The sequence below is a fragment of the Drosophila montana genome, unplaced genomic scaffold, assembly GCF_035044405.1.
Source record: "Drosophila montana isolate Dmon_TW-CO22-7 unplaced genomic scaffold, ASM3504440v1 contig_2178_1, whole genome shotgun sequence".
Classification (NCBI taxonomy): Eukaryota; Metazoa; Arthropoda; class Insecta; order Diptera; family Drosophilidae; genus Drosophila; species Drosophila montana.
Genome location: NW_026997075.1, coordinates 1290077 through 1310547, shown reverse-complemented (window position 1 = coordinate 1310547; position 20471 = coordinate 1290077). Strand labels below are relative to the sequence as shown.

The following is a 20471-nucleotide window of genomic DNA, read 5'->3' as shown; positions in this document are numbered from 1 at the left end:
TAGAATAGAGCAATTATTCTTAACTAAATTAATAACAATTTTTACAAATTAAAAGAGTTTTCGTTACCAAATAACGATTAAGCACTTCTAGTCATAATTAGGTAATAAATATAAAAATCCGTATATATCTATCTATTTATATATAGGATGGGTCGATTGTTATAATCAATCCCTCATCTATCCAATTTGTGTTACTTTTAAGTTATTGTTGGGTATATAATATACATAATAAGTTAAAACAACTTGCAGACTCGATAGATGACAGATTCAGATTTGGGAAACTAAATGAATAAAGAACTGGGTCCCTGGAATCCCTGGCTAGTGTATTGATGTGAGCCGTAGTAGCCATTATAGTTGGTAATCTTTGTTTCCATATCGTGCAGAACATACAACGAGCTTTGCCTGAGACACAACTGTGTCATAAGCAATATATGTTTTTTTTTTTTGGATTTTAACTTATATTGCATTTAAAGGATTTTCTTACAATATCGCACATTGAAGTATTTGCCTAAATATACTATTTACTAACATTTCTTCGAATAGGCAAAAGCAGCTTGTTAAAGAGAGAGTCTTTCCAGCTCAGATCAAAAGATTCTTCTGCAAGAGTAGAGCACCCTCCATCAGGCAGGTCGACAACTTTCTGTTCATTTGGGAAGCACTAAAGACCCATCCTGTTTTTTTTAAAACCTACTCTATATTATTATTGACTAGCCAATTTATATAAAAGTGTCTCTTTCATATTGTTTAAGTGATCATATATGTAGCTATACTTTTTAATTCTACTCATGAGGATGGTTGACAAGTTCCCGATCAAATGTTTCCCCAAATGGCGAACACACGCTACCTCTCTTTTGTTTATAAGCATTATATATTTGACTAACTACATTAGTTACATTTAATAGTTATTACTTAATTTTATGTAAATGATCAAATATGCTGCATCTTCAGTTGCAGTTGCACCAACACTCGACAGACGTATATAAATTTATATATATTGTATATATTTCATAATTGTAATTTCGCAAACGGCAGCAAACGGCAGCAGAATTTCTAAAGTTGTCACAGAAAGAGATCTAAAACAAAGTGCTGAGTAGTCGAATAGTGTCGAGTGTTCAGTTCGGCCTTTGATCTTGGCCCATTTGTTGTCTATGTTTGTCAATATGTTTAAGTGCATATGTGCACATCTTGCAAAGTAAGTAATCAAAGTCTAGAAAATAATTATAATGATATAGTATGATCTGTGCAATTACGCCTACCCTAAACATTCTCATGTGCGGCATAAGTACATGTTATTAACACGCGACAGGTAAGTATTATAAATAGTATGTTGCTAGATTGGAGAGGTAAACACAATGTCTATGGGTATTTTGGGCTTATTTTTTTTTATTTGCATTTAGAAAAAAAAAACAAAGTTGTTAAATTAAACACCCTCCAGCTGGGCGTTGGACTGCTCGACTGCTGTGCTGGCAGCGACAGCAGCTGCAAGTGCAAGTGCAAGTGCCGAGATTATATCTGGCTTAGTAGCTGGGGGAGCCATAGGGAGCTGGGCTGGCGTAGAGGGGGGTTTCAGCGCCGGCGGCATAGCTATCGGAACTGGGACCGGAGTGGCCAGCGCCGGAGCTACCAGAGTTGCCATACGACTGAGGTTGGCTGTAGGCCTGAGGCTGGTTGTAAGCCTGGGGCTGGCCATAGGACTGAGGCTGGTTGTAGACGGGCGCAACGACTGGGGCCAGTGGGGCCTCGATCTTCTTGCCCGGCTTGTAGACCTTGACGTAGACGGGGTTAAGGCTCAGTGGTGTCGGCACCTTGTTGATCACCTCCTGCTGGTAGATGACCGAGGGCTTGATCTTGTAGATGACGGGATTGCCGCGCACAACGGTCGGTGGGCCGCTGTTCACATGGGCGGGTGGTGCGCCGGGCTGGTGCACAATGATTGGCGGCAGGGGCTGTGTGGCGATCACCTGATGGTTGTTGTGGCCCGATGGCACCAACAGGGAACGGAACAGATGCTGATCGACAAACTGGGGCGACACCACATTGATCTTGCCCTGACGGATGTTGCTAGCCAGATTGGTCTCGGCCAGCGATTCGGCAATATCCTCGGAGTTCTTCAGCTTCTGATAGGTGGGATTGTTGTTCAGTGCCTGCAGCTGAGCCTGGACGCGTCCCAGACGACGTGCCTCCTCCGGCGATGGCTGAATCTCAGCCTGTGCCGTCAGCTGGTTAGCCGATGGCTGTGAGCCGCCGGTCGCGGCATTCACATACTCCTCCAAGCCTTCCGATTGACCACCGGGCAGATACTGTATCTGACGGCCAGCACCCCTACCTGGCGAACCGTAATTAGCGCTCACCAGCTACAGAATAGAATAGAAGAGAATTGTGATTGACATGATTAGTCGCCTGCTGGCGGAGATTACGGAGATCTATGTCGTGGTGTATCGTGGCACACAGGTTAACGTACCGGTGCGGCGGCGACGGCGAAAAGCCCAAACCAGAGACCAAGTTGCATTTTGTGTGGATGCGTGATGTGTCAGCACTCAGATGTCTACTGCTCGTTGGATGGCCACGGTGCTAGCTCTTTATAGCGGCCTATGGCACCGTTGGGCCGCATTTATATCGCGCTCACGTTGCCGACACCACCACGGCCCCGGCTACGTGATCTTTGCGATGCCATTGCCACCGATTTACATTTCCGATTTGCAAATTTTTGTCGCACTGCAGCAGCGACGGCGACGACGACGACGACGTCTTCTGACTCTCTTGTTCTTGTTGCACTTCTCAAGATCTCTGTCTGTCTGCGCTCGTGCTTCTATCTGGTGCGGTTCTTTGTGCCAGTCTTGGACCCGCTGCTGTCCCAGAGCATCAGCAGTGCCGACAATGCTCTGCACAGATGTGGATGTGGATAGCCAACAATTGAGCCAGCTTCAAGTGACAAAACCTACTCAGAAATCTTATCAACAGCTTGGACTTATCACGCTCAAGCTAAATTTAAATCACTTAAACTATCTCAAATATAAAATGCCAGCGGAATCTGAGTTCTACTCGGATAACATATTTTCGAAATTGCCAAGCATTCTTCTTAAGAATGAGAAACAACGAAAGAAAAAAACAATATTCCTGTGAAGAAAAGAAGTGATTTATCTGAACTAAGCGCAAATATTCTTATTGCATGCTACAAAAGTCAGTAATGCTTATCTATCAATTGACTCATGGCCTCTCATTTGTCATTTTTGGCTTGGAAGTAATCTGTGCTTAGAACTTCAAATTACAGTTAAGCGCTTTGATAGATATCATTGGGCTATCTTACCTCACTCAGCCATACATTTATTTACAGCGGCTTTTTATCACAATTCTTATTATTATTATTATATTATCATACATTATCTTCAAAATCGAAAATCCATGTCTTGTACGCACACGTACACAGCACACGGATGCTGACGCCTGGCAAGTTTTGTTAGCAGTGCGTAGAGAAAACAAGCAGGTCACACCGAGCATGCACTAATACATAAACATACGTTTACCAATACACATGCGTATTTATCGAAATCAACGCACCGAACTAACAAAGTTGATTGCATACTAAAGCCAAAAGTAAAATGTGCCACAAATTTGCTGAAGCTGGCAACTGAATTACGTGATTTCTTAGCTTTATAATGAAATATTAAAATCAGCTCAAGGCGACCATTTCGCGAGTGTGAGAGATTGATAGCTTAGACTCAATTTGTATTTGTTTTGGCGTTTATTAAATGCAAATTATTATTAATTTAGTAGCTAAACTAATTTAGTTAGACCGAGTGTATTAAGTAAATTCAGAGTCCGCGCTTATAAAGCAAATAGGTCAGATCGCGCGTCGGTCGACTGCCGTAGTCATTGAAGGCTGACTTAAACGGCAGCTGCCTGTCCAGATCATCGCGCCGCGACCCATTCGAGCCGGGCGACATGGCCGATGTGGGCGCTGCCTGAGATTGCGACGTATGCAACGTGTCCTCGCTGGAGCTGATGAAGCTCGGCCCAGATGGCGCCGACTGAGCCTGCGCTGGATTTGTATTTATATTTTGGCTTGGCCTGTAGCGTGGTGTATTACGCGACTTGTCAGCGTGTGTGTGCTGGGTGTGTGTGTGTGTATGGGTGTGTGTGTGCTGTGTGTTGTGTTGTGCGTGCATGTGTGGGTAGTTGTTTCTGTAAACAGTGTGTGTGTTGTAGCGTGTGTTTGGGCGTGTGTAGCCATGTGCATAGCGCTGATGCTGATGCTGCTGCTCTTGCTGCTGCTCCTGCTGCTGGCGGTGTGCCTGTTGCCTCAGATAGTTGTCTTTCAGGGCCATGGACTCGCTATCGAGACTCAACTGGGTGACCAAATTCGGCTGACCATAACCAGCAGCTCTGGCCAACTGATGCTGCTGCTGCTGCTCTTGCTCCTGCAGCTGCTCCTGCTGCTGCTGCTGCTGCTGCTGGTGTTGTTGTCGTTGTTGTTGTTGCATTCCACCTGGCCGCTCTGCGCCGGGCAGATACTCATGATGCACTTCCTCGTGCACACCGTTGCTGGTCTGATTGATGATGCGATTGTAATCATCATTGGTGCCGCCCACCTGCAGATGAATGGCATGCTTGAAGTCATCGCCCAAATGCTTTAGCCAGAATTCATCGTTCACATCGCCGGTGGTATAGATGCGTGTCGTCTGGCCGCTCTTGGGTCTGCCCACACCGGCGCTGGTGGCGGCCAGCACATCGACAACATCATAGAAGCCGCCATCACTGGCCGGCTTCGGCGTGACCGCATTGCTGTCCAAGTCTTTATTCAACTCCTCAACGCGAGCCGCCTTGTTCAGATCACCACCAACAACCACATCAGCAGCGGTGCTGGGGCGGATTGTGGTGCTGCTGCTGGGACTGTTGCTGCTGGGACTGCTACTGCTGGGACTGCTGTTCGTGGTGTCGTTCTGGTTCTGTTGAATGATGGGCTTAGTTCGTTGGCCCGTCTCGTGGCGAGATTGGAACTCACCTGCGCTATTGCCAGCGGTGCCAATGCCATTAACATTATGGCCATTAGCAGCAGCGGCAGCCAAACGGAGTTGGCAGGCGCGCCCATTCTGCAAATGCTTGATGTATGATGTGCTCCAACGGCTGTCCAACTGAACCCAGCGCCCACAACGAACTGGACTTAAATAGTCGATTGCAGCTGAATGCAGTTTTGCCACGAGCCGTCGCCCAGCGCGCGCACAGACGTGATCTATGCCCCGATATCAGATGCATCATCAACATCATCGCTGTCAACCTTGCTTGATCTTGTTGATGCGTCAGCCGGCCGAGGGTCACCAAAAATTGTTAGCCAGCGCTAGTGCCAAGTCTCAATGGGCGCGTACGGTCATTGTGACCCATGCTGCTCCAATAATGCAGCAAATGAAGCTAGTTGTGATTCCTAAACGAACGTAGCCAACGCATTTTGTCATTGATGAGCGCCCAACATGGCGGCAACATTTCCGGCTGCGAGCTTATATTCTTTGGCACAATTAATAAATGTTCTTGTGAGTAGCGGAAATTGTAAGGCTTGAGAAGGCATTAAAACTGACTGCATACAAATTGGTAAATGTTTACCCAATTATTATTGTTAATCATATGCAAACGCCTATTAATGAATATGCTAGTTATATGCTTGACATATGCCAGGTAGGTGGTCAAATTCTCGAACTTTCTTTACTTGTGCATATTTTGTGCCACGCCAAAAATTAAATTGTTGCTCGTCTAAACAATCGGAATGTGAATGGTATGTAATTGAGAATTCCACAAATGCAACAACATTTTTCGCAGCTAATTCAGCCAGTAAAAACCGTAGAATATTATCTACTAGAGCACGAGACGACAAATTTGATCAGAATTTCGCTGCTCGAACGAAATGATGCAATTGCGAGTGATTGTGACTTAATCGATAAGTAGACTATCGATAAATTGGCCACTTCCTGTTTGAAATTGCGTCGCCATGTTGTCACATATTTAACGGATAGATAAACATCCGTTTAGTTTGACAGATCAGCGAAAACATGAACGTGAATAAGAAACGAAAAATCTAGTTGAACAACAAGATGTGAAAGTGCTTGTTAACCTTGATAGGAACACGAGCACTTAAGTGTGAAATGCATGTTGGAATTATGTTAAATGACGTTTAAATATATATATTTTTTTTTTATTACAAGCGAGGGAATCGTCTGAATTCATAATATAATAGAATACTGCAGCCAGTTACTATTAAAATAATTCAACAGAAACATTTCGTGTTAATGAATAAATAAGATGTGAAGCTAGAAATGTTAAGAGCTGAATCCTCGAATTAAAGTTGAGCTTAAGTAGAAATAAATATCACATTCATTGGTGCGTGATCCGTCTAATGGATTTGGGCTTATGCTAAACAATAATAATATAATAATATAAAGAGTAATAATATAGAAATAAATAATGCACGGTTAGACATAATAAGCACAATTTGAGCAAACATTTTATTGAAAACTTTTCGAGCATAACTCAGAAGTTGACTTTGAAACGTGAACGTCAACAGAAAACGCTCCACGGACGGAATGGACATGGACGGACCGAATTATGAAAAGTGCAATATGAGAAATAAATTAAATACAATTTATATATGCATATAATACTATATACATATATACAGAATATGTATATATGTATATAATATACAAGTGAAGCGGGCGCTGTTCCACTGGCCCAAATAAATGCGCGCCAATATTCGCCGGGCTCAGCAGAATTTGGGCAACTACTTGGCCCGGAACGTTGGGTCATCTGCTTTAGTAGCCATAGCCGTAGCCGTTGCCGTCGCCGTCGCCGTAGCAGCTGCAATGAGAAGCGAATCAGAGTGTGAAAAAAACGCCACAATGATTTTCCATTTATTTTGTTATTTTTTTATGTCTCGTATTTTTTTTTAAGAGTTTTTCATATTTATTATAAACTAGCCAACTAGCATAGAAGTAAACCACAGAGTTCCCTAACAACTGCACTATATATTACAAGAGATTTTTGTGCCCGCATTAGACGCGGGCATAGCTGGGGATGGGATTGGGGTTGGGGTGGGAGGTGGCGTGACGCCTAGAACCAGGCGCGCAGATAGTCGCTGATGGGCGGCATATTGTATGTATCCACGCTGTAGCCGTCGTGGGTGTGACTATTGTAGCCATACGTCTTGGAGGGCGTTCTCGAGTAATCAGCTCTGAGCGCCGATTCGGGCTCAGGGGAGGTATCGAAGCCCCAGCCGCCCAGACGGCCATCGATGAGCTTCTTGAGAAAGTCGGTTGTTTGCTTCTTTTGCTCGGGCTCTGGATCCACAAGGGTGCCACCATAATGTGAATTGTTATCAACATAGTCCGGATGCTGGTAAACAAGGCCCGATATAATGCTGTCCAGCTGATTGTGAGCCACATGCTCCACGGGATAACCACCGCCAATGCCCAGCACGGGTGTTGAATAGGTGCGTGGACTTATCGACTGTAAATCGCCGGCAAATTGCAGCGGCGTGGAGCTTTGCTCCAATGGATCTGGCACCGAGGTGGTCGACAGCAGGGAGCGCAGATGCGAGTCATCCACAAATCTATAGTCATTGTAGATGCCGGTCAGCGGCGAGGGTATCTGCTGTGGGTAATAGCTCAGCGCAGCACGCTTCGCGGGAATTGAGTTAACCAGCGATGGTGGTGGTGGCAGTTCCTGTTGGTCTGCTTGCTCCGGCTGCTCTTGCTGCTCTTGCTGCTGTCGCTGATCTGGCTGCTCTGGCTGCTCTAGCTGTTCGGTGCCGCCTGTGCTGCTGAAATGCTGAGCTTCATCTGTGGTTGCGGGTGGTGCAGTGGCAGTAATGGCGCCACAGCTCATATGGCACTGTCCACGCTTAAAACTGGGATTTAGCGTTTCCGGCATGAATTGTATGATCTCTGGAGCGGTTAAATCAGCGTTGGCGCGCTCCTGCTCCAGCAGATCATACTCACCCTTAATGTCACGTTTGCTCAAGTGACGCCCCAAGCCCGGCCAGCGTTTGCTTTGAGCGGGTGCCTTTTTCGACTTGCGCTTGGTCTTGGACGAGGTCATCTCCTGCACCGGGACAAGTCCCAGCATGCGCATCTTTTGCTGCTGCTGTGCGCTTAGATCCTTGTGATACAACTTAACATAACGAGCTGGACGCTCCTGCAACAGCTGCTGGCGCATTAGGCGCTTGCGCATCAGCGAGCCATGCGTACGCAGGTCACGACGACGACGTATGGCATTGCCATTGGCATTGTCATTGGTAATCGGACTCGAGTTGGACTGCTGGGCTACGTACCTTGGCTTGGCAGTGGAGCAGCTGCTGCAGCTGCAGCTGGACTTGTGCTGGGCGCGACAATCTGTGAAGAAATAAATCAATTAGTTCAAGTGTCTAACATGGTCTTGGAATCGTTTAGTATGCACCTCCTTTGTTGGCCGTAACGCGATCCACCTTGGCGTACAGCTTGGCCGGCTTGTTTTTGGGTGGTGCGGGTGTACGTGGCTCCTCGACGGTGAAATCAAAGCTGTAGCTTATCTTTGCCTTGGTCTGGACAGGCTTATCCACGCGATACCCGTACTCGCCGCCCTCGTACTTTTTGGGCTTGCTCGGATTGGGCACATTCAGCTGATAGCCAAGCTGTGCGGGACAGGCGCAGCCCTCCTCACCCGTATAAACGACCTGAACGGGCGTGGGTGCTGCCGCAACGTTGACCAGCAGTACCGCTAGTATCAGCGCCGGCAGCAGGGCCAACGCGATCGAGTGCATCATTAACATGGTGTGGATATATATCTGAATATCAAACGGTATTAAATGGCGTCTGCTTTGGTGTCTGTCGTTCTGGCTACTAGCCAAAGCTTGGCTGGTCGCATTCTTTATATCGGCTTTGCCTCCATCCAGTGCAATCTCTCACGCAGCCCCAACGACCACGTCTGGAGCGCTGTCTGTTCTGGCCAGCGGCGACGACTGTGGCTGAACTTGAACTTGAACAATGTTTTTTCTGATTGTTGTTATTGTTGTTGTTTGCATTTCACCGCTGCTGCAGCCGCTGATATTGTTGTTGCTGTTGTTGTCGTTGTTGTAGCTGCTTTTGTTGTTGTTGTTGGTCACGCTGACCTTTTCAAATAATTTGCGCTAGCGATGTTTTCTGACAAAAGTCATGTTCCCAGCATTCGTTGATTTCAGTGCCGAATCAAGTGTTGGACTTGGGCTTAGGGGCAGTAAAATAATATTTAAATTGTTTGATTTGCAACTTGCTTTGCACTGCTTTCATTTGCGTGCGCCGTTTCTGAACGTTGACCTATCGATTAATCGATAAATCAATTAGTCAACCATTCGCTCATCCGTACATACTTTAAATTTTGGCCGTTAAAAGGCGTTATTGAATTCATGAATTAAAAAGATCACGTTTTTATATATGCAACTTGACGTACACTCTGTGTTGTATACTTTTAGGGCAAAAAATTAAAAAATTCTGATAAAAGTGAGCACTTAATCGTGTTCTTTGCTTATTGCAAATTTACCTGGTATTCACTTTTTGTTTCGTTCACCTGATTGCAGTTTTGACGTCGAAATAAAAGTAGCAATGTTTTATAAGTAATAATGTTTAGATATCACATTACTGGCCAGTTTTATATGACATTTGAGCCCATCAGCTTCAACTGAGCTTTCATATCACCAAGATATATATTCTGAAGAATTCTTAAAATTAAAAATATCTTAGTATATATTTGTCTTTGATTCTAATAAGGATACAAAAATATTTACTAGATATTTATGAAATATTCAGCTACTTTTTAAGTAAATTTGAACTTTATTACACTGTTTCACAGTTTATAAAAAGCTTGTTGGCATTTCTATTACATTTGCAATGTTCGTGTATTTAAATATATTTTAAACGCTAACTAATACATACATACATCATACATCAATCCATCCATCCCTATACATATACAATTATTTACAGGCGGAGCTAATACTGCCTAATAATAGCTGCCACCATCCAGCTCCTGGCGACGTGCATTGCGATAGGATGTGACGCGACCGGGCTTGAAACCGCAATCGACAGAAACTCTTTCGCCCACCTTGGTGTAGCTATCGCTGTTGGATTTTACGCTGTAGGTGGATTTGCTGGAGCTGATCTTCTTAAATTTGGGATTCTTGAATTGTTCGGTGATGTAGCCAAGCTGCTTATATGTCAACTGTGGCGCCGATTCATCATCATCGGAGGCTTTTTCCTCCTCGTCCTCAATATATTCCTCCTCTTCCTCCTCCTTGGCCGCATAGTTGCGTTTCTTCAGAGTGATGACATCGCTTTTCAGCTTGAACAGATTTTCCTCGGGCACATTAGAAAACAAAACCTTTTGCTGCCCATCCACGGGCTTCTGGGCGAAACCATATGCTAGCTTTGCTTCGGGCACATTGATGGCCTTGCCAGCCTGGGCGGCCAGACTGACGCTTATGGGATCGGCGGGAGCACTATCATCCTGAGTCTTCTCGGCCGCATAGCCAATGCTAAAGTAACATTTTTGTTAATAGTCACAGCAAAACATATGGTGATCAGAGGATCGGTTGATTCGTTACTTACTTATCGTAAGTGGAGCTGGTGCTAGAGCTGCTGTAGCTGCTATCTTCGCTCTGTTGGCAGCCGCAGGTGGGCTTGCATGGCGTCTTCTGTGGAAATGACGAGAGTTTTGAGTATCGAATTGAGTTTGAGTTCTATCATTGCAAGCAGATTGTTGATGCTTGGCGCACGTACGGGATGATAATGATGACAGAGCGGCCAGCGATGCCCAAGTCCACTAGAATGATGATGGAGTTCGTGACGATGATGATGATGTTCTAGTACTGTTGCCAAGATGACGATACTGATGATGATGCAAGCGCAACGTTCTTGCTATTGGCCTATTGCTGCACACATTTGGGCGCTGATACCGCTTGCATGCGGAAACAATGCTCAACGATGGCTATTACTGTTATTGCAGAGGATGTATGCAGCTGTGCGAATGTATGTATGTATGTATGTATGTATATATATATTAGTGTATTATTGTGCTGGGTTGTACTGGGCATGCATATACTAGGCTTTTAGGTCTTGTTATAGGTTGTGTTATATAAATCTAAGATTGGGCTTGTTAGTCACTGGATTAGTCACAGGCCGTAGCCATAGCTCGCAGATGGAACCATGTGAACGCTTCGCCGCTTGTGGCAGTCCGCATGCTCCAAGCGCTGCAGCCGCTCGGCCAGACGTTGTGCCGCCATAGTCTTGGCCTCGATGGCACCCTCAAGCATGCGGCGGCTCAACAGATTGTTAAACGCGTGCACATATTGAAAAAGCTCACGTACTTTGCCGCAGGTCTTGGGCAGCTGGGCGGGTTCGATCAGCTGCTTGCTGCACCAGCAATTGTCGCCAATGGGCGACAGGTTCACCTCGCTGGGCTCATAATAGCGGGGCTTCGGGCGCACAATGCTAGGTCCCTGGCAGCTCTGACAGTAATCGGTGCCCTTCTCCGAGCACACACAGGCCGCCAGCAGCTGCAAATAGATTCAATCGTAATTGTAGCATTCGATTTTAGATATTCCAACTGCAGCTACTTACGCCCTCGCTGCACAGCAGCGCCAGCAGCAAACTCAACATTAATTTACAGGCGTGCATCTCAGTGGTTCTCGTTGTTAAGGTAATATTATTTTTATTATGCTGCTACTGTGGGTGACTCCTCTTATCGGTCGCGTGCTGCTCTGCGCTCGTTAAACGTTTGAATTGACACCGCAGCGACCCACACGTTTTATACCCAAGATCTAAAGCTCGGCTCACGTCGTTGTTGTTGCTGTGTAGTTATATTTGTCATTGTTTTTACTTGGATTATTATTGTTATTCTTATTGTCGAATTGCACCTGTTGGCTGCAATTCGAGTTAAATGAAATTTGGCATCGCTCGCTCCAACACCGGGCAGGGACACTTTCTCATTTCTACGCGCCAGGGTCGCGGCCGCAGCACATCAGGCTTTGGGTTCAGGTGCATCGCTACTTTCGCTCGGCGGCTGCACGTGCCCAATGACCCAACGGCAAGCGGCCAGCGACAAGTGGATGATGATGTGTGGGATGTGGTGATAAACAAAACCGCGCAAAACTCGGCAAATTCCATGAAATTCATATCGCTGGTGCTGCTCGCGTTGTCTCTGTCAACGTCGACGTCGACGTCGACGCAGCCAAAAAGTTAACAATGAAAGTTGTGCAAAAACTAAAGCATTTTGAACAATTCGTCCGATTTGCGCTGCGTTCCCAATTCTCCCGCCATCCATTTGGGTCAACGTCAGGGTCTTCGATTTCGATTGGTCCATCGAGCTTAATTAGGCCATTGACCTAATTTTTTTAAATATTTAGAATCGCAGACGAGATTGGAAATATGCGATGTTGGTTTGTTTATGGCATAATACCATTATGTTTATACAAAATGGGAAATTACGTGTTTTTAAATTTTACACACACACACACATATGCATAGCAATACATATATGTATATGCATATGTGTATACGCTTGCCTATTGTGTTTATCGATAAGCGCAAATATCAGTTGTTAATCGCTGTAATCGAATATGCGCAGCGTAAATCACGTTTAATGTACGTTTCAAATTTAAAAACAATTTGCTGTATGATTTTTTTTTCTAAATGCCAATACATGTGATCTACGTACATGAATATTCAGCCGTCAACACATTTATTTTAACGAGAAAATATATACCTATAATTTGGTATGTTTACACAATTTGTTGATATTCCCCATAACTTTATCATAGTAAACAAACGCTGATGGTCAAAAGCAATGTTTGTCAAAATAATTATGTGGACAACTGTACATATATATACATAATATACAGAAATGTTCTTTAACAATAAAATATTGAGCTGGAAACATTTTGTTGGGACATAAAGTTTGAAAGTCCTTTGTTAGTTAAGAAGCTGCCAATCGCAATCTTTGCAACTGGATTGTAACTCATAAAGAAGTATTTAAAACATGTTTACTTAAGAGTTCTTGATATAATAGCCTGCTTATTTAAATTAAATAAAAAAAAAAATAGATTTTTGTTAGCCTGATTATATGTGAATGAATAATCGCAGCTAGGCGGGTCACAGGGCGTAACTATATAAGTCCCACACGTTTAGTTTAGCAAAGTTCTTATGCGTATAACTATAACAACGCTGCATACCCTAATTGTGTATATATATACATATACATACATATATATATGTATATTTATTCTAATCTTTTCTACTCATTTTTATCAGCGAGTTGAAATCTCCAATAATGCGCAAAAATATTATAATTATCAATATAAAAACTTATTTATTTATACAAAAAAAAAAGTATTGAAATGTCTATTATTTAATATAGGGCATCAGCCTGATAAGTGAAAATTTCGTAACTGATTTTCCGCGCGTGCTGATCCCATATTTTCTTTTCAGTTTCTTGTTTACCGCCCAATCAGTGCCAATTTGTCTAGGCCGGAAAACTAGACCAGAGCTTCTAAATGATATGCCTTAAGAGGCATCCAATGATGACCAGCCCAGACGCTGATCAGCTGCTGAGCGCGTGTTCTGTGCGATTGTGTCCCAGTTGGTTAATTACAAATGACCATGCCCAAGGCCCGCAATGGATGCGCACGGCAACAGAATCACTGGGAAACACAGTCCACAGTGTCAATCACCTTATCACCAGGCGGGAGCAGTATAAAAGCGCGAGGCGCGCGGAATGGCGAGCTCAGAATAGCAAACACGGAAAGATTCATCGCTGGCGGACAGCAGCAGCAGCAGCAGCAGCAGATAGTGTCCGGCGCTTAGTCGACGTAAAAAAAAAAAATCAGCTTCAGTCTCATTTTCAATTATAAATTCGCATTCAGTACACGTGGTTAATAGCCTGCTTATCAGCTGGAGCAGAGTCTACCAGCCAGCCTGGAGCGCAGCAGTTCGTTTAGTACAGTTGTACAGTCGCAAGTGGGCGCAACAGCATCCGCAGACAGCACAGTCTACATCCTATTCAAGATCAGCAGTTGGACTCCCTGAACACCCAAACTCAAAATGGCGGCTAAGAGAATGGATTTGAATGCGCGCACGTTGCTGGTGTTGAGCGGCAGCTCGAATCCGCTTGGTGAGACGCTTGCCCAGGAGCTATGCAGCCGCTTGGCAGTCGGCTCGGTGGCGCTGATATTGGATGAAAGCCAAAAGAGATTGGAATCGTTGGAGCAGCATTTGAAGGAGCATCTGCAACCAGATGCGGTCCAGATTATCACTGGTCTTCTGGATGAGCGGCACAGCAACGGGGTTCAACTGCTGGATCAGGTCTTGTGCCAAAGCGAAGGTTATGGTTTCGAGCGCTCAATCTTGGTGCACAATGAGGGTGACAGCGCCACCCACATGCTGATGGAGCCGCAGACGGCAGAGGCATGGACCGATTATGTGCAGCATCAGTTGTACGCGCCGGTGGCACTGAATCAACGCTGGCTGAACTCCGCCGCATTGCAGGGCATCGAGAAGCTGGCGATCAATGTGACCTCATCGCTGCAGGTGCGTCCGCTGGTGTACAGCACGCTGCTCTGCTCCTGCAAGCGGGCCCGTGACATGTACTTCCGGTCCATGGCTTCGGAAGAGGCACGCGCCAATGTGCATGTGCTCAGCTATGCGCCCGGTCTGTTTAAGACGCATGAAACCCAGTGCGATGTGAACGGCAATTTTGTGGCACCAGAGGAGCTACTTGTGATGTCCGATCAGGAACAGCCGGAATTGCCACGCGTCCAGCCGCTGCAGTCAACGCTCAAGTTGATCAACATTCTGGAGGAGACCGCCTTTGTGTCCGGTCATGATGTCGACTACTACGACACTTTCTTCTTATGAGTAGCAATGCAGTCGTGGTCTGTGCATCCACTTGGGCATTGGAGGTGGTTCGCACTGGCACGCACTGCTGCAGACAAGCATGTTAATCTAGATTTTGTGCAAATGAAAACGGAAATGAATAAATTTTGGCTGATGACCCTCGTGCGACTAACGGTACAATGTGCGTGCTACGCAAACGAAACACACGAAAACGAAACACAAAAAACATGTTCTATTTTTTCTTATTTATATTCAATGGGGCTGTACCTTGGGGAGGAATCAGATTCCAATTTTTTAATGCCTAACATTACTTTCATTGAACATTTTCTTCATACGTTTCAAATATCATTTGAGATTCACGCTGGCAATACTCATTAATACTCATTAATGATCATGAGGGAATTGGCATTTTTTGTGATCAGGGAGAAATACTCACGATACTCTAAAATTGGGCTATCTGATTGGGTTACTTTAGCGAGAGATTAGATTGCAATCCAACAAAATCAACTGAGATTTAGTGATGATACCTTGAACTGAGCGCTGCTTTAATCAGTAAAAAAAAAACTGCTTGATTTTTGGATCGCTGACTATAAACCGAAGGCAGTGATTGTCAAACTGTGACGTCAGAAATGATCGAATATTGAGTTTTGTGGGGGCGCTCCGCAATTTTTCAAAGTTTCATCTTAAGAGGCGGATGAACGGGTCATCAAAGGCCATTAGCTCTGAAACTGTGATACAGATAGGATTTATGATTAACATGTTTCGCCCGTCTCCTAGTGGGCGTGGCAAAAAATGCATGAGTACACATTTCATGATAAGAGTCTCTACCTCTAAAAGCGGCTTATAAATTTTACTTATACAGACAGACAGACAGGCGTACACACAGACATTACACAAATCCAATATACTCGCTTTTACATTTGAGTAATAACGTAATTATTTGAAATTTTTTTGTATAGTAGGCTGGTCACTCTGCCGCTGGTTGTGGAACAGCTGATTGATATCGATATTTTGTAATGAAACCAAATGAAAATTAAGCTCTAATATCCGTTTGGAATTTGCTTTTCAAATAGCAACAAAAATTGCTCACGAAATACGTAAGATTCACATTCAGTGAATGTTCAGAAACATTCTGATAGTGGAAATGGGTTATTAGAGAATTGTATCCCTATCTCTCTTCTTTTTTTTTTTTTTTATTTTTTCTGCTTTCTCGCTGGGGGAATGACTCAAAGCTTATCGCTAATGTCGTCGATTGACCATTCACAAAACAGCGTAAAATTTCGGAGCGACGCACTGATAAGACCCAAATCACGATCGCCGGCCCGGCAACAATGTTGCTGTAATTAATGTGCGAGGCAAAAGATTCATGGCGTCATAATTATAGTGTGTATTGAGTCGATCGGGAACTGTAGCTGCATACAGATATGCAGTTAAATATAAGATTTGTGCGTTCCATGCAAACATTGTATGTTAAATGATCTCGTAATTGTCGGTAATAAACACTTTGTTGGTTAATTGGTTTGTGTTTCTGTGTGTCAATCGATCATGATTATTCGGCTTTAGTTTTATTAGCTGAACAAGCTCAATTTGTGCTGTTTTTTATGATTATTACTTAATAAAAAAAGCCCAACGTGTTTTCGTTTTTGTTGACAAATGTGCCTAATTAGTTTAAAAGGCTTTTTGTTTATATAGTGTTTTCCTACTCCATAGTTCTTATTATACATGCAAGGCCTTGATTTTAAACAATGTTTATATTAATTGTTGAAGATATAAATCTGCGGGAAGAACCTCATGGATTGACAGTTTTCACACTTGTAAGGGTAAGGGGCACAGAAACAAAATAAGTCATATATTTATTAAATTAAGTAGAGTTATCAAAGTGTTGCTAGCGATTAAAATTTGTAAAGATCTGATCAAGTAAAAGAACATACATACATATAAGAATGCACAAGAAAATGTATGAATCTTAAATTGGGCAATAAATAAAAAGGCCTCTCTATTAATGTGTAAATGATTTGCGCCTTACGAGTCTCGCTTAATGCATTGCACTTGATGCATTGAATTCTATAGCTGTTTGACCTTGGCAAGTTGGAATTGCATTCCGGGCGGCGGTAATTGATAAGCGGCTGCTATTTAAATTCATTTACGGGTATTTATTGTGCGATCTGATGTGCGACAATTAATAAACAATTATCATTTAAATGCGAACAACATGTAGCGCCGATAACCTTTTTATGTCGATGTCATTCCAAGCGAATCTTAAAGCTGTTAAGCATGTGTAAACCGGGCAGAAAAACTCGCATGAGTATAAGCAAAAGCTTTAACAAAGTTGCCAAACTCAAAGCTTAGCATACAAAAAAAAAGTTTAATTAATTACAATCGAATGCGATTTTTAGGCAGCGATATCATCCAATTATCAATATAGTTTTGACACGAACATTAAACTATCAAGTGTCCCTACCCCATACAACTAAATTGACAGCCACAACACAGACATATATATATATATATACGTATATGTATATATATACACTTAAAAACTAGTATATACGTACAGACTAACTGATACATACGCACACTTGCAAGCTTTCGACGAAGCTTTCAAGAAGCAGCCTCAAGTAGCCAGTCATAAACCTGCAACCAACTGTTGATGCTGTGCTTGGACTCTGTTTAATATACATTTGCCTTTCACCATGAATCTGGAGCAGCGCACTTATTTGCTGGTGACGGGCGCTTCGCGCGGCATTGGCCGGGAGCTGGCAGAGCAATTGGCGCGTCAGCTATTGCCCACAGGCTCGGTGGTGGTATTGCTGGGTCGCAGCGAACCGCTGCTGCAGGAGGCAAAAGCATCCATTCTGGCGGATCGTCCAAAACTGGACGTGCATTTGTACTCACTGGAGCTCGCCACAGCCAGTGCCAAAGATTTTGGGCGCATTTTCGATAAAACCCTGCCGGTTAATGGTTGCAACGAGTTTGAGCGTGCCATTGTCGTGCACAATGCGGGCACGCTGGGCGACACCTCACAGCATGCCAGGGAGCTGGGCGACACTAAGATACTGGAGCAGTATTATCATATCAATTTGTTCTCGGCACTGGCATTAAACTCGGAATTCATGCGGGTGTTTGCCGGCATTCCCAAATTGGTGGTGAATCTCAGTACATTGGCGGCCCTGGAGCCATTCTCTTCAATGGCCTACTACTGTACGGTGAAGGCGGCGCGTGAGATGTATTTCCGTGTGCTGGCTCTAGAGGAGCCCTCAACGGAAACGTTGGTGCTTAACTACGCGCCCGGCGTTATTGACACACAGATGACGCTCCAGGTGCAGAGCGAGTCACACGATCCGGCATTGGCGGCTGCATTTAAGGAGCAACGCGAATCCAAGACTATGCTCACGCCACAGCAAACAGTGTCCAAGTTGTTGCAGGTGCTGCGCGCACAAAAGTTTAAATCGGGCGAACATGTAGACTACCGAGATTAGGCCAATTCAAATGTAAATTCTTAAGTTTTCTGGTTCATGGATTTTACATGATTCTACATTAATTAAATACAAATAAACAATTTTCTAAAAATAGTTTAGATTGCTAAAAGAAATCGGCTGCTGCGCTTCGTATTTTTGCTGGTATTTTTAGCAAGTCATCCGTCAGAGTGGAGCCGGTATCAATGGGCGTGGCGGTACCCTTAGCCGGAGTATGTTTGCCAGTGCTCGACGGCGTTGTACGCACCATGTTGGGCGTAATCTTGCGCTTGCGCATTGCCGGCGATGGTGTCATCAAGGGTGTATGGGTGCGTAGGCCCAGTTTGCTCGTGGCAAGGCGTCGCGCAGCTGGCGACATGCTGGCTAGACGCTCCATGCTAGAGCGCACAAACGGCGATCCTATGTTGCGCCGTGCCGTGTTCAGTGCTTGTTGCTTTTGGTTGCGCATCTTTTCGCTCACCTTTTCGGCCAGAGCAATAGCAATGTTCTCTCTGCGCGAGTTCTCATTGATGTGAAACGAGGGTCCGGGCATGTTACGTAGCGGCGTATCGCCGCCATCCAGGCGAAAAGGCGTGCCGTCAATCTCGCCCCAGGTCATAATAGGTGAGAATGCTTTGCCGGGTCGCGGCGATGGTGAGCGCAGCAAATCGAAGCCCCGAATGTGTGGCGTGCCCGTGCTAGCCTCTTCACCAGTTGCATTGGCACTTACACTGGCATCTGCATTGCTGGTTTGCGTTTCGGGCTGGTCTGTAGTTGGCAGTCTGGTGGCGTTGTGCCGAATGGCCTGCTTGCGTTCGGCCTGTTTAACGTTTTCCTGCTCGGTCTCATCAACGCCATCGGGCACATACATAACAGAGTTCATGTTGGTGTATTTCCATGTCTGGATCTTGCGCAACGGATCGGGTTCCTCGAACTGCTGCTCAATGCTGGGGAGCATTAGCGCTTGTTGTAGCTGCTCAGCGGAAAGCTGCTCATGATTGTACAGCACGGAGTACTTCTGTCGCAGTTTCATCTCGGCCGTCTCAATGATTTCCTGAAAGCTTTGGTTGTCCTCACTGGTGTAGTGTTGCAGAAAGGAGTCCAATGACATTTTACGTCCTATAGCATCCTGACCCTCACCTTCGGCAGAGCTGTGACTTTTGCTGCTCTTGTAGCTGCCGCTGCTTGAGTTTGGCGATGGCGGAAGCGGCGTTGGGCAGGCATTGGCTGTGCTTAATGGCGTTTCGAATGTTGCTGGTGACATGGCTGCAACGCGAAGAAATATCTTGTTAAGTGACTTTGCAACTGGGGTGGTAAGCAACTTACCATTATTGCGACTATTGCGCCTGCTACTATTGCCGTAAGCACGGCCCAGACTGTAGCGCGCGCGTATTTCAGCCATTAGTAAAAAATCACGGCGGGACTCTGCGTCGAGGTAGTCGTTTTGGGCACGCAGCCGTTCCAAATCGGGAAAAAAGTCACGCTGAATGATTTTGGACATCTCCTCAATGTAGCGCTCTTCGGTTAAGATCTTGGGTTTAATTTTACGACGTTCGCCACTGCTAGGAAGTGGATGCTTAAACTCCGCCAGTTCAGTGCTTTGCACTGTGGCAATTTCCGTGGTCCGACCATCCGTTGGGCTTTGCGTTTTCGGTGTATTGGCCATAATATTAAACACCGTTTTACCTGGTGTTTTATTAAACGTTGCTCAATTATAAAAAAAAACAAGCAAATAAAACAAACTAGAGTTGGCAAAACATTGATAATATCGATGGTTATCAATTTTGGCTACTACCGATAGTTTAGCAAGTTATATCGATAGTGCACATTAGGGCACATTTTCAAATTGAAATGATAAACTACCACAGTGTGACGTGGTTGAAATATAAACAAAACATACTTTTCAATACTGCAAAAGATACGTCATTGTTTCATAATAAACTTTTTAATTTATCGATAGTGCTATTTCCACTATTTATATTTTCAAATATCGATGGCAAAATTATCAAGGACTAGCACTTTCAATGTCATACCAGTCTAAAAGATGTCAGCTGGAGGGCTGCCAGACTGCTGAAAAAATATCGCGTAAGCGCCCTGCGATAGGAATATCGATTGGATTAGATTAGAGACATCA

At 44.6% G+C, this 20471-nt stretch overlaps 7 protein-coding genes across 8 annotated transcripts; 2 read left to right on the top strand and 5 right to left on the bottom strand.

Annotated features, from left to right (window-relative positions):
• Positions 1 to 1365: 1365 nt before the first annotated feature.
• Cp36 (Chorion protein 36) lies at positions 1366 to 2621 on the bottom strand. The gene is made up of 2 exons (XM_064680979.1): positions 2462 to 2621; positions 1366 to 2354 (listed from the first exon to the last, which is right to left on the bottom strand). Exons 1-2 carry the CDS (start codon positions 2507 to 2509, stop codon positions 1518 to 1520), a joined length of 885 nt encoding a protein of 294 aa, XP_064537049.1. The 5' UTR covers positions 2510 to 2621; the 3' UTR covers positions 1366 to 1517.
• A 1102-nt stretch (positions 2622 to 3723) lies between these two features.
• Positions 3724 to 5164, bottom strand: Cp7Fc (Chorion protein c at 7F). The gene is made up of 2 exons (XM_064680978.1): positions 5003 to 5164; positions 3724 to 4946 (listed from the first exon to the last, which is right to left on the bottom strand). Exons 1-2 carry the CDS (start codon positions 5087 to 5089, stop codon positions 3813 to 3815), a joined length of 1221 nt encoding a protein of 406 aa, XP_064537048.1. The 5' UTR covers positions 5090 to 5164; the 3' UTR covers positions 3724 to 3812.
• A 1294-nt stretch (positions 5165 to 6458) lies between these two features.
• Cp7Fb (Chorion protein b at 7F) lies at positions 6459 to 8887 on the bottom strand. Of its 2 annotated transcripts, XM_064681005.1 has the most exons (3): positions 8440 to 8882; positions 8315 to 8375; positions 6459 to 6843 (listed from the first exon to the last, which is right to left on the bottom strand). In XM_064681005.1, exons 1-3 carry the CDS (start codon positions 8789 to 8791, stop codon positions 6798 to 6800), a joined length of 459 nt encoding a protein of 152 aa, XP_064537075.1. In that variant the 5' UTR covers positions 8792 to 8882; the 3' UTR covers positions 6459 to 6797. The 2 variants fall into 2 exon arrangements, with proteins under 2 accessions (XP_064537075.1, XP_064537074.1); XM_064681004.1 differs by lacking the exon at positions 6459 to 6843 and having other exon boundaries at positions 6886 to 8375; positions 8440 to 8887.
• A 969-nt stretch (positions 8888 to 9856) lies between these two features.
• LOC135427518 (uncharacterized) lies at positions 9857 to 12177 on the bottom strand. Its single transcript, XM_064681050.1, has 5 exons — positions 11909 to 12177; positions 11613 to 11841; positions 11360 to 11548; positions 10602 to 10687; positions 9857 to 10528 (listed from the first exon to the last, which is right to left on the bottom strand). The coding sequence occupies exons 2-5, from the start codon at positions 11667 to 11669 to the stop codon at positions 9997 to 9999; spliced, it is 864 nt and encodes a 287-aa protein (XP_064537120.1). The 5' UTR covers positions 11670 to 11841; positions 11909 to 12177; the 3' UTR covers positions 9857 to 9996.
• Positions 12178 to 13815: 1638 nt separating this feature from the next.
• LOC135427339 (sepiapterin reductase) lies at positions 13816 to 15054 on the top strand. The gene has a single exon (XM_064680804.1). It carries the CDS (start codon positions 14091 to 14093, stop codon positions 14901 to 14903), a length of 813 nt encoding a protein of 270 aa, XP_064536874.1. The 5' UTR covers positions 13816 to 14090; the 3' UTR covers positions 14904 to 15054.
• A 2372-nt stretch (positions 15055 to 17426) lies between these two features.
• On the top strand, positions 17427 to 18474 carry Sptr (Sepiapterin reductase). Its single transcript, XM_064680805.1, has one exon. The coding sequence runs from the start codon at positions 17576 to 17578 to the stop codon at positions 18359 to 18361; it is 786 nt and encodes a 261-aa protein (XP_064536875.1). The 5' UTR covers positions 17427 to 17575; the 3' UTR covers positions 18362 to 18474.
• Positions 18387 to 20068, bottom strand: Es2. Its single transcript, XM_064680803.1, has 2 exons — positions 19664 to 20068; positions 18387 to 19603 (listed from the first exon to the last, which is right to left on the bottom strand). Exons 1-2 carry the CDS (start codon positions 20001 to 20003, stop codon positions 18465 to 18467), a joined length of 1479 nt encoding a protein of 492 aa, XP_064536873.1. The 5' UTR covers positions 20004 to 20068; the 3' UTR covers positions 18387 to 18464.
• Between the last annotated feature and the right edge of the window lie 403 nt (positions 20069 to 20471).

Excerpts from the sequence above, each read along its gene's own strand:
- LOC135427339 (XM_064680804.1), top strand. The coding sequence starts at position 14,091 with ATGGCGGCTAAGAGAATGGATTTGAATGCGCGCACGTTGCTGGTGTTG.
- Cp7Fc (XM_064680978.1), bottom strand. The coding sequence starts at position 5,089 with ATGGGCGCGCCTGCCAACTCCGTTTGGCTGCCGCTGCTGCTAATGGCC. Across the intron at positions 4,947-5,002 it reads CACCGCTGGCAATAGCGCAG|AACCAGAACGACACCACGAA; the intron begins GTGAGTTCCAAT and ends ATCATTCAACAG.
- Es2 (XM_064680803.1), bottom strand. The coding sequence starts at position 20,003 with ATGGCCAATACACCGAAAACGCAAAGCCCAACGGATGGTCGGACCACG. Across the intron at positions 19,604-19,663 it reads GCGCAATAGTCGCAATAATG|CCATGTCACCAGCAACATTC; the intron begins GTAAGTTGCTTA and ends TTCGCGTTGCAG.
- LOC135427518 (XM_064681050.1), bottom strand. The coding sequence starts at position 11,669 with ATGCACGCCTGTAAATTAATGTTGAGTTTGCTGCTGGCGCTGCTGTGC. Across the intron at positions 10,688-11,359 it reads TGCCCAAGACCTGCGGCAAA|AAGACGCCATGCAAGCCCAC; the intron begins GTACGTGAGCTT and ends TCATTTCCACAG. Across the intron at positions 10,529-10,601 it reads ACCAGCTCCACTTACGATAA|CATTGGCTATGCGGCCGAGA; the intron begins GTAAGTAACGAA and ends ATGTTACTTTAG.
- Sptr (XM_064680805.1), top strand. The coding sequence starts at position 17,576 with ATGAATCTGGAGCAGCGCACTTATTTGCTGGTGACGGGCGCTTCGCGC.
- Cp36 (XM_064680979.1), bottom strand. The coding sequence starts at position 2,509 with ATGCAACTTGGTCTCTGGTTTGGGCTTTTCGCCGTCGCCGCCGCACCG. Across the intron at positions 2,355-2,461 it reads TCGCCGTCGCCGCCGCACCG|CTGGTGAGCGCTAATTACGG; the intron begins GTACGTTAACCT and ends TCTATTCTGTAG.
- Cp7Fb (XM_064681004.1), bottom strand. The coding sequence starts at position 8,791 with ATGTTAATGATGCACTCGATCGCGTTGGCCCTGCTGCCGGCGCTGATA. Across the intron at positions 8,376-8,439 it reads CGTTACGGCCAACAAAGGAG|ATTGTCGCGCCCAGCACAAG; the intron begins GTGCATACTAAA and ends ATTTCTTCACAG.